Source organism: Mastacembelus armatus, chromosome 6 (genome assembly GCF_900324485.2).
Source record: "Mastacembelus armatus chromosome 6, fMasArm1.2, whole genome shotgun sequence".
NCBI lineage: Eukaryota > Metazoa > Chordata > Actinopteri > Synbranchiformes > Mastacembelidae > Mastacembelus > Mastacembelus armatus.
In genome coordinates this window covers 24,198,194-24,210,401 of record NC_046638.1, presented here as the reverse complement: position 1 = coordinate 24,210,401, position 12,208 = coordinate 24,198,194, and the positions used below count along the sequence as shown (strand labels likewise).

At 44.3% G+C, this 12,208-nt stretch overlaps 1 protein-coding gene and 1 pseudogene across 3 annotated transcripts; one reads left to right on the top strand and one right to left on the bottom strand.

The window, feature by feature from the left end:
- Positions 1–794: 794 nt before the first annotated feature.
- On the bottom strand, positions 795–4,663 carry LOC113133521 (transmembrane protein 53). Of its 3 annotated transcripts, none has more exons than XM_026312381.1 (4): positions 4,636–4,663; positions 3,660–3,882; positions 2,014–2,260; positions 795–1,852 (listed from the first exon to the last, which is right to left on the bottom strand). In XM_026312381.1, the coding sequence occupies exons 2-4, from the start codon at positions 3,870–3,872 to the stop codon at positions 1,491–1,493; spliced, it is 822 nt and encodes a 273-aa protein (XP_026168166.1). In that variant the 5' UTR covers positions 3,873–3,882; positions 4,636–4,663; the 3' UTR covers positions 795–1,490. The 3 variants fall into 3 exon arrangements, with proteins under 3 accessions (XP_026168166.1, XP_026168164.1, XP_026168165.1); XM_026312379.1 differs by lacking the exon at positions 4,636–4,663 and adding an exon at positions 4,465–4,616; XM_026312380.1 differs by lacking the exon at positions 4,636–4,663 and adding an exon at positions 4,491–4,559.
- A 2,100-nt stretch (positions 4,664–6,763) lies between these two features.
- LOC113132858 (uncharacterized) lies at positions 6,764–9,695 on the top strand (annotated as a pseudogene).
- Positions 9,696–12,208: the final 2,513 nt, after the last annotated feature.

Below are 12,208 nucleotides of genomic sequence, written 5' to 3'. Positions count from 1 at the left end.
CTTCATTTACAAATCACATCAACACCAACGAAACCCACAACATTTAAATATTTAAAATTATTTACAAACACTGAAGTGTCGTAAAAGCAATGAAAATATTAATATTCAGTATTAAAATAAATGATGAACTGAAAATATGTGTGGACTGCTTATTTGAGTTTGAATCTACTGCGACTACTACAACCAATAACATTATTATAAAAGGTTTTTAAATGGATTTTTCTCCTGTTGATAGTAATTGGAGCACTGTGATAAACTCTGACACCTACTTGTACTGAACAAAATGACCATTTTCTACCATTATTACAAAGATAGAAACTGGACTGAACTGTGTGTCTTTATCTAACCTGTGAATGTGCAATGCCATGATGGCAGTGAATGTGGGCATTGTGTAATATTGTTTGTGTGTGGGTGAAGTGAGTGTGTATGTGGTGGTAGAATATTCTACTCTCTTTTATTCATATATATATATATATATATATATATATATATATATATATACAGTATATATTACTCTTTTCATCCAGGATGCACATCAAATTTCATTGTACTTTGGGCAATGACAATAAATAGATTTGGGGCATACATAGGCACTTTAACAGAGAACAGTTTTTTAAAATATTGTATAAATTTATCTTGAGAAACAACATAAAGCCCAAGATAATATGCTTTTGCATTAATTTTCAAACCACACACACAGTAAGAGAATATATTAACAAACAAGCCAAAGCAATATAACTGAATTTATCATGCAGTATTTGTTTAGGTTAAATCATAGAGTTGTACATTATAGGTACTGTTACATATTAAATAGCCACCTTCAGCAGACATTTAATTAAAGTGTAACACATTAAAACAATCATTACATGCAAGCTAAACTCCTGGCTGTACTATTTCCAAGTCTTTACTAGTTGCTTTGTGTAAGTACTGTTTATACAACTTTACCACAGAGGCTCATTATGGGAAGTTGACTACAACAGTGTAACAGACAAAGACAGACTCAATTTTAACAGACTTGAAGATAGATAAAATATTAGTTTGAGTACATTAAATCTCCTTTCTGATAAAGTCAGGTCAATAAATTTCAAGTACTGAACTGAAACAAGTGCCTTACACCTGTTTTTAGGAGCACCTGTGTTTGCACCCCAAGAAAAAAAACAGCACAGTGAATTTAGATATACAAAGTGAAGAGATTTTGACCAATAGAGTGTTTTTTGTTTTTGTCAGTGGGTGCCTGTGTCCCTGAGCTCAGAGGCTGACTTTCAAGCTTACAACCAACTCCAATTTTATTTTCTGTCAAATCGTGGAGTCACACAAGTCAGAAAATCGTTTTACTGAAATTTACTAAAAATGAAATATTTTTAACTGAAACAAATGTTTGCAAGCCTTAGTTTTGAATAAATTCTCAAGTTACATTTTTGTACACTCTTTAATGTAAGGCACACCTGTGACAAAGTCAAAGTTGATATTACTTTAAGTAGTAAACTATCTCACATCTTGGACTTCAGTTGTGTGAGGTGGAGTGAGTGAAGGAATGTGTCTAGGGTGGTCAGATACTCTTGTGGGTGCCTCTTCAGGTGACCTGCATGTGTTGAATCTTTCCACTTTTTTGTAGCGACATCAATACCATGATTTCGCCAGTAATCGATCAGTTCCTCCACAGTTTGGTAGTTGCTCATTACGTCATTTTCGCAAAAGAAGAACAATGCAGGTGCGGTGATGGGAGTGTTCCAAAACACATCTATGCTTGTATTAAAGTGGTCCACTGTTTGCTTTTTGAACATCCCGAAGTACAGCATGCTAACTTGTTTTACCAGTGTCTCCCAGCGAGGAAACATGGTCTTACTCAGACCTGGATAGAAAAAACAAAACTACATTTCATTATTTTGCAATGAAAAATTACTGACTCTTATTCATATATGTATGAATATACAATTTTGTATGCAGTGTCTGTGATGATGCATAATTGATACTGACATGAAGGTGATAAAGTCCTGTTAATACGGAACTAACCTATGGACATCGTCTCCACAGTGCCCACCACCAAGCTATCATACACTTGGCCTTTGATTCTCTTTGTAAGAGACTGATATGCCTGTGTGTCCTGGGACACATGTACCATCAGCTGAGCAAATGTATAGCCACCAATAGAGAAAGCATGGACAAGCAGTGGGCGGGACACAAAACGTTCACTCTGAAGCAAATCCAGCAACTTCTTCCCACGATCCAGACCCCACTGAGGCCAAAGGAACTCTAACACCTTGTGTGAAACAAACAGAAAATTGAAGCCTCTGAAAATCCCTTTGACTTTGAGCAGTTTGTGGAGATTAGTTTCTCAACAAAACAAAACAAAAACAGCTTAACTCTAACATAGTTAGAAATGTTGATAGATGTTACATTGATGTTTAAAATATATGTCTGGCAGCACCTAAAGAAAAAATCAAAACGGATAAGAAAAGAAGAAGAAAAGAAACTGCTTTAATTTTAAATGGCTGACTGAAACTTCAGTGTAACCCAGTGAGCGTATCGTTGTTAATGTCCACAGTGATTTGGTGACAAACTAATATCCAGTCAGGATTTTGATGTTGCCCTTATGGTTTGCTGAAGAATGTTAGATTAAGAGATTGTTAAATGTGTAATAAATTTAAAAGTGTAGAGTTTTATAACAACAAAAAATAGGATTCCAGCACCATTTCATACATTTAAAAAAGTGAAGTCTTGCTCTTTCACTTCTGCTGTGTTTTTATGATAAATGTGCATTAATGTCAGACATTACATTGCTGCATTAAAATGGTTGCTCTGCTCATTTTTTACTCATTGCCATGATGAATCATATCAGCTCGATTGATGAGCGATTCTTAAAGTCATCATACATGTGTCACTGAGAATGAATCAATTTAGACTTAATTCAAAAAACTCTTATCAAAGCTTTTCTCAAGATGTTTAAATCGCAACAACTTAGGTTCTTCAATCATGAGTTCTTTGTCATTATTGAATCTTCATATCTTCCTTATAGGAGACTGGTTGAGAAACTCACCAGTTGCAGTAGTGCAAACATATTCTGAATTGCAAGAGTTGTAATGATAATGAACTAAGCATGACTTTTTCATGACTTCATCATGTTTGTTCCTGTACCTTTACCTTCAGGTAAAGTGGTGACCTGCTGCCATGCCACTTGTGAAAATAACTTTGTTGTCATGATAATTCATGTATCCTTGCAGAAAAGTGTTACCATTGCCTTTTCTAGTTTACCTTTGCACCATTGACCGTGGAGCCAAATGTGTACCTGTACATCTCAGATCAGAGGTCAGTTCATACTGATAAAGGTGAGCATAGACAAATTAAAATCTCATTAACAAGAAGGAATAACAATAACAAATATTAAGGCAGGTAATGTAAATGTATGAAGTTGAAGAGATGTTCAAAACACCATGTTCTTGCTAAACTCTTGCTACATTTCTGAGGTTATTGTTTAGTTCTTGACCTTGTTTAGATAATCAACCCTGGTAATTGCACTTTGATCGCAGGCAAAGCATAAGACAAAAAGACATGATGCTTTTATTTTCACACAGCAGTTCTTTGTAGTCAGTATTACCAATCAGTGACTATGTTCATGATCAGTGTTAAATTTCGTGATCATCGCTTTACCTGTGCCTTACCTCACTCTCCACTACGAGCACGTCAAAGCCGGTGCGAAAGTAAATATCACAGTACTTGGCCACAGCCTGGGGACGCGAACCCAACCACGGTAACATCAGCATCACAGGACTGTCGTCTGGACTCCCCGGGGCCGCTTCGTTTCTGTAGAAAGTGACATTCTTACTGAGGCGGTGGGCAATAATACCCCTGCTCAGGGCGAATCTGGCCAACATGGCAGCGCGTCTGTGCGAAAACAGATAAAGAACAAACGGTCTGATGGAGAAAAACACAAAACATCAAATACACAAACAACAACCACAATCAGACCTTGATGCTGGGGAGTAACGTTAGTCAGCTAACCCTACAAATTAGCGCTAACCCGGCTGATGCTATGTGTTAAAAAACTTCCAACTTTTATTCAGGTCCAGTAACAAAGATAAAAACACGATCACAACGATTCAAGGAGACTTTTACTAAAAAGACAACACAGTGCCGGTCACCGGCGTCTCTACAGCTTAGACAGGTAACGTTATTGCACTGAACCCAACATTAGTCAGACTCGAAATGATAATTTTCAGATTCATTCAACGTCATATAACGTCAACAAGAGCTAAATTTACGTATTGTAGAGATTCAGTATTTTAAGAAAGTTTCAAACTGTTGTAGTTTATAAAGCTAGAGGTGCAGTAGTAAAGTATTAAAGTTGGCTAACTTAACGTTAACTGTCCGTGATACTATTTAGCTTTAGCAAAAAGCCCTTTGCTTTCTATCCGTTAGTTACTAATCTGTTTTTGCCAGTTAAGAGACTGAGGCTCCTCCGTTCACCTGCAGCTGTCTTAAGTTAAACGTACCTCTTCCCTCACTACTACTACTACTACTAATGCTAATGCTAATACTACTAATGCTATAGGGTTAAATGGAGGCAGATGATTCGCTATGGCGACCCCTGAAGGGAGCAGCCGAAAGGAAAAGAAGACTACTATTACTAATACTAACAGTAATGCTAATGCTACTTCTTCTTCTTCTCCTGGGTTTTCTCAGTGGTTGGCATATTACCGCCCCCTAACGGCTGAAATATTTAGTTGCGGTAGACAAAAGGGTGACTGTGTGTGCGCATGGATTAACTGGGCTGGTGAATATGAAGAAGCCACAGCTGTCGACTGAGTCCTGTAATATTTTAAGGTTTTGAGAATAATTTTCAAAGTCAAAAGTGAAAGTCTATTTATTGTCAATTCTGCTACATGCAGAGCACATACAGAGAATCGAAATATCAATACACTGAGACCCTTTGTGCATACAGACAAACTCTAAACACTAAATAGTGCAATGTAAATATACAAATAAGGGAATGCAAAATAAACTTAGACAAGATAAAGTAAAAGATAAACAAATAAACAAGTACAAACAGTATTACAAATTTGGCATGTCCCACAGATTTGAACTTCTAAATAGACCTTTTAGAATTTCCCACCAGCTCTTCTCCTTGTACCACTTCACTTACATATTTTTTTTCTATCACTCTCTCTAACACTCTCTCCTGAATATTTTGTCTACCACATGTACCAGGGGGGTGCAGCTTTAGTCCTGGGGGCCACTGCCCCAACTATCCCTGCTTACCCCATATCTGACTTCAAATGTGTCCAACCAATCAGCAGCTGGAATTACCTGCATGATATGATAACAGGGCAACACGGTGGATTGGTGGTTAGCACTGCTGCCTCACAGCAAGAAGGTTCCTGGTTTGAAACCCAGCAGGGGCCTTTCTGTGTGGAGTTTGCATGTTCTCCCTGTGCTTGCGTGGGTTTTCTCCAGGTACTCTGGTTTCCTCCCACAGTCCAAAAACATGTTCTACTTCATCCCGGATGACCGCCAGAGGCGGTGCTTGAAGCACTGGATGATCATCCTTGCGCATGCGCAGGCCGAGTATTAATAAAAACAAAGTCACCTGTGACCTGCTGGTGACGCCCCGATGACCTGGTGAATCTATAAGATCACGTGACACCGGAGGCTCAGTCCCTTTTGTTCTTCTCGCACGCAGGTTTGCTGAGTGTATATGTGGTCATCATTACATGCCACTACTTACTTGCATTTGCTTGTCGCTGGTAGCCTCGTGACTGTATTACAGTCGGAGCTGCGGGTGCATCTCGCCCTCCAGGGGCTGCGCAAGCAAAATTAATATTACAATATACCCGGAGCAGGTAAGTAATTTTCTGTTGTATTTATATATTGGCCGTAGCGTGTACTGCTCTGCCAATTATATTGAATTGAGTGTTTTTCCCAGTTGGTGACGGTCGTTTTCATCCCCTCTCCCAAACTGTGGTTTTGTGTTGCTTTGTGTAGCCGTGTACAGCTTGCCTAAGTTAGTTATGTGCATTGCCAGGTTCGGCATTGTTTAGCTATGATATCGGAAGTGACGTTTTACTGTTTGCCTTGATTTAACCTTATAATTATTATTACCGATTGTTTCCGAATCATCAGTGGCGTTTTTCGACTCGACATGATTTCGGAAGCGCGGAGTAGTGTTGCAGGCTGGCCTCGTTGATCGTCAGCCGCATTTTTTGAGTCGACTGGCGCTTCCTGCTCGACCCGACTCTCTGAAACGGTGTTTCCTTAACTCACTCCACCGTCTGTTCTAACTAAGCGAACGAGGACAGAGAGCTCCGGAAAATTGTCTGCTCGGGTGGACCATCTTACTACGGAGTTGGCTCAGATGAGAACCCTACTCCAGAATATTCAGTTGGACCACTGTCTGTGAAGAAGACGCCATCTCATTGGCGGCATCTGATGCATATTTTCATGAAGGTCCAATAGCTATGAGCTCTAGGACTTCAGAATCGGGCTCCCCTGCCTCTACCAGTTCTCAGGGTGGCGGGCATGAATCTGCGGCTTCGGCCATAAGTACGGCTCTTGCCCGCTTGCAGCTGGACATTCCACAGGCACAATCAGCTACTTCCAGTGCCTTCTTTAGGTGGCAGGATGCCATGTCATGCTTTGCTGTTCCCCCTTCGGAGGAATATGTGGACTACATGCCTGTTGGACAGACACTAAGGCATTTTCACGACCTACATCGGATGGACGGACTTTGGCGTCAATGCAGGACACTCCAAAATTTGGATTGGGCCATATGCCGGCAGTTGAACCGGCTATAGCCTCTCTGATTGTGGCCCCAGATGAGGCTCTGAGGACTAATGCCAGGTGCCCACAACCGCAATGTCGTATTACAGATGACCTGCTATGCAAGGCATATGATGCGGGGGCACGTATGGGTCATATTGGGAATTCCCTTTCCCATTTGCTTTTGGGTCTCTCAGCCTCACTGGAGACGTCTCCAGTCGATGCGCCGACGCATAGTTTGGTCGACGCTTCCCTGCAGGCCTTTGCGTTTATGTCCAGGGAGCTTGGACGTCTACTCCCCACGCTGATGCAGGCTCGACGTCAGGTATGGCTGGCATAGTCACCCCTGACGGAGGCTTGCAGAAAGACCCTGAGGAGCGTTCCCGTAGTCCCAGGGGAACTTTTTGGTGCTGCTGCGCTCGAGACTCTGGAGCATACAGCCCAGGCTACACGGACAAGACAACAGCTGGCTGGTCTTTACAGGCAGACCCCTCTGCATACTGGCAATGGTGTGGTCATGACTACTCACCGGGGATACTCCATTCAGGGTGACTCCTTTGTGGAACCTCAGCGACCGGTGGTCAGACCAGCCCATAACCAACAAAACCAGGTCCGGGCTCCGACCTCGCGTCTTCCTCAGGCAGTACCACCTGCTCAGCATCCCCCCAGGCCCTCCAAGGGCCAGCGGGCCCGGAACTGATACGGCCGGGCCGGTAGTCGGATATTTTACCCCGGAACAACTCAGTTACTGGACCATTCACACCCCAGACGCCTGGGTGCTGTCCACCTTGTCTCAGGGATACCACTTACAATTCCGACGCCGGCCCCCCATTTCTGGCCAGGTCAGGATGACTATCATCCACGATCTGGCAAAGGCTTGGGCACTGAGTCGAGAAATCTCTACCCTGCTGGCCAAGGGTGCTATCGTGCCTGTGGACCCCCTGACAGATCCAGGGGGCTTCTATTCAATATATTTTTTTGTACCAAAGAAGACAGGCGATCTATGCCCAATTTTAGACCTGAGAGGTCTGAATCTGTTTTTAAAGGTGATTTCTTTCCACATGTTGAGCACCAAGGAGGTGCTGCAGGCAATTTCCCCAGGCGATTGGTTCACTTCCATTGACCTGAGATGCCTACTTTTATGTGCTAATTGCACCTCGTCATTGGCAGTTCCTCTGTTTTGCCTTTCAGGGGAGGCACTTCCAATTCAGGGTTCTTCTGTTCGGACTGTCTCTGTCCCCCAGGGTTTTCACCAGGTGTGTGGCAGCGGCCCTGTCTCCCCTGCAGGCACAAGGCTTAAAAATTCTCCCTTACCTGGACGACTGGCTGATTTGTGCACCAACCCGCGATCAGGCCCTTCGGGACACACAGACGGTGCTAGAACATATAGGCTGTTTAGGCCTACAGGTGAACCTCGACAAGAGCAACCTGACTCCCTCTCAGGAAGCGACCTTTATCGGAATCACTCTGAACACTGTCACTATGGCCGCTTGCCCCTCACCACATCGCGTCAGCAATATTCTGGAAATGCTCCGTGCATTCCAACATGGCAGGATGTTGCCTTTCATCCACTATCTTCGCCTCCTGGGCAGACTGACAGCTGCTGCCAGCGTAGTGCCTCTTGGGCTGCTTTTGCTGTGACCCTTGCAACGGTGGATGAACGGCCTGCTCCTAGACCCCAAAAGACAAACGCACAGATGCAGAATGCAGCGAGTGTCGTCTTAATGTCTCAGATCCCTGTCGCAGTGGAGAGACATAACATACATTATAAAAGGGGTTCCCCTAGGTGCTCTTCCCTCTCGGAGGGAGCTTGTCTATACAGATGCATCTCTCACGGGCTGGGGAGCAACATGGCAAGGGCGAATAGCACAAGGTACGTGGTCCCCACAGCAAAAAAGAGAACACATCAATGTACTGGAATTGATCGCTGTGCGGTTGGCCCTACAGCACTTCCTCCTAGATCTGCGAGGCAGGCATATCTTGGTGCGGTCCAACAACACCACTGTGGTCTATCATATCAACCACCTCGGACGGACCAGATCGATGAAGCTGATGCTATGGACTCGAGAGTTGCTTCTCATTTTCTCAGTCTGAGAGCAGTTCATATTCCAGGGACACAGAACCAGGTAGCGGATTTCCTGTCCCGTCAGACACCGCTACCAGGGGAATGGAAACTCCACCCAGAAGTGGTGGAGTACATTTGGGAAGTTTACGGCAGAGCAGAGGTGGACATTTTTGCCTCAAAAGAGACGGCACACTGCCCGCTCTGGTTTTCCCTGACAGACAGCAGCAGCCCACTGGGCCAGGACGCACTAGCGCACAACTGGCCCAAGGTTCTCCTTTATGCCTTCCCACCACTGTCACTAATATTCCCAATACTCCTGAGAATTCTTCAGAAAGGACACAGACTGATCTCGGTGGCTCCCTTCTGGCCAGGGAGGACTTGGTTTCCACTGCTGCGCAGACTCTGCTGCAGCTTGCCAAAACGCCTCCCCTTCAGGAGAGATCTCCTATCCCAGCTGGGGGGCCGGGTAGTACATCCCAACCCTGATCGCCTCCAGCTCTGGGTTTGGCCACTGCAGGGCCTGGCACCGTCCACACGTCTGTTGTATACCAACAAGTGGAAACTTTTTGATAGGTGGTGTCGGGGCAAGGGACTGGATCCTGTACGCTCCCCGGTCTCATCCATCCTAGCGTTTTTACAGGAACTCCTTAATCAGGGACGTTCTCCATCTAGTCTGAAAGTATATGTCGTAGCAATTTCCTGTTGGCATGATGAAGTGGACGGTGGTACCACTGGCCGTAGCAAGCACATCTCCTTATTCTTGCAAGGTGCCCGACGACGGCACCCACCTAGGCGCCCCATAGCACTGACATGTGATCTCTCATTGGTGCTTAAGCACCCCTGTGGGGCCCCCCATTTGAGCCCATGGCAGACATAGACCTTAAGTGGCTGTCGATGAAGACGGCATTTCTTTTGGCAATTGCTTCAGCAAAACGTGTGGGAGAACTGCACGCACTATCAGTACATGAGTCCTGTTGTCGGTGGAACCCTGATGGTTCAGGAGTCACACTCTGGCCCAATGCATCATTTATTCCTAAGGTGGCTTCATCAGTTGGCCACATTCGTCCACTGCAGCTTGCTCGTTTCGACACATGGACCCCGTCTGAACCACTGTGCCCCGTTCGTGCGCTAGAGAAATATATTAGCGCAATGGCAGCTGTTCGGAAATCTGATGGACTGTTTGTGTGCTTTTCAGGCCCTCGCAAAGGTCATGCACTCTCAAAACAATGCCTTGCACACTGGGTGGTCAATGTCATAACCCAGGCTTATGCCTCACAGAGTAAGCTACCACCATCTGGAGTGAGGTGCCATTCTACTAGGAGCCTCACAACCTCATGGGCTGCAATGAATGGAGTACCTCTGGATATCATATGCGAGGCGGAATCCTGGACGTCTACGGACACCTTTGCCAAATTCTATAGGGTGAATGTGGTTACACCCCAGCCATTGGAAGGGATTCTGCAACGGCACCCTTCTTCATTCTAGTAAGATGGCTACGATTCTAAGGTCCAAGGATTCCTCGTGACCATGTTGGTATAAGTCATCCAGTGCTTCAAGCACCGCCTCTGGCGGTCAGTAGGGATGAAATAGAACGAGAGTTACGACTGTAACCGCCAGAGCACTCGGTCCCTCAGAATCCTCGTGTTTTTGCGAGAAGAGCAAGGGACTGAGCCTCCAGTGTCACGTGATCTTATAGATTCACCAGGTCACCGGGGCGTCACCAGAAGGTCACAGGTGACTTTGTTTTTATTAATACTCGGCCTGCGCATGCGCAAGGATGATCATCCAGTGCTTCAAGCACCGCCTCTGGCGGTCATCCGGGATTCATGGAACCGCAGTTACAGTCGTAACTCTCGTTTGTCAGGTTGATTGGTGACTCTAAATTGCCCATAGGAGTGAGTGTGAGTGTGTGAGGTTATTTGTCTCTATGTGGCCATGTGATGGACTGGTGACCTGTCCAGGGTGTACCTCTGTTTTTCACCCAAAGAGAGCTGGGATAGGCTCCAGCAGATCCCTGTGACCCCGGTTAGGAATAAGGGGGTATAGATGATGGATGGATGGGTAATCCCCTTGACCCAGTGCAGGGGATGGGAGACAGGGAGACTACTGGTCATTGAGACTGTGCCAGTGACTGCATCAGTCAAAGTGTCTTTCCTTCCTTCCATCTTGAGCAGGGCCATGGTTTGCTTATATTCTCCTCTTTGCTTGTACAGCATTATTTCTATTTTCTCTTGACTGTCCACATTTCCAGCTGGACCCCAGTCCCTGCTGACTTTGTCTTGTTGGAGTATGACTTGTCAAAACAGAAACCAGCTGCCCAGTGAATTCAAATAGCAAGTGTAAGGCAGCAGTAATTTGGCCATGTCCCTCACTGAGGTCATGTGTTTTGCCTGTCATTGTCCCTTTCCAGTCCCTTTAGTCACGGCTGGGTTGGTGCTTTCCTGTGTCCTCATCAGGCTGTGTGTTAATCACACCTCTTGGGAATTTCCTATCTTCACCACTGACTCACTGATTCTCTAAATGATCTGAAAGAGCCTCCACTGCCTTTATGCTGAATAAAAATCCCACTGTTATAAGAAAATTTAAAATTTAGGAGACAGTTGGTAAATTGCTCTCTTCATTATTGGCTGTGGTATCTGCTGTCACAGCCAACATTCTTCTTAGCATGCAAAGCCAGTTTTTAGGTCTTTGTGTTTTGTGCTAAATATATGTTTGGCAGATTTGTTTGGGATCCCATTCATTTGTATTTAGCACATGATCTAAACAGATGAAGAATCAATGAACTTTTCAGATCCTTACATTAGTTATAGTTAGTAAATATGTGACTCTGCTTTAAATTCTGACTCAAATGCATCCAAAGGTTTTTGGATCAGTGTCTATTTTAGTACACCCCTCAAGAATTGAACTGGGCCATGAGGCTACTGATTTCCCCCATTGGATGAAAACAGTACAAACGAACACAGGAAGAAGGACAATAAAGAAAACTAGTAACATTGCACCATCTGAGAAAGATCACTCATGTCGAAGGTTCTTGTCACAGTAATAACAACAACATAACAACACGGTGACCACAGTAGTAGTTATGAACTATAGGGAAGCACTGCTCTGTTGTCCTGCTTGTTGACATGCTCCAAACTGAGCTGCTGATGTGATGGCCACTTTTCAGTTGTAAATTCCCTTCAGTGGCATGTATTGATCTGTGGCATTGCTTCAGTCCAGTAAATGGTACTGCCTGTTGACATGTTTATGTTTTCCTTTGCTTCCTTTCATTTCCTTTCTAATTTCTTAACAATTCCTTTCTTCCCTTCTCTTGTCTAGTTTGAATGTGTTCATCATACACATCAGACAGATTTGTGAGTGTATGTGGAGAGAAGCAGCAGATGAAAAAGA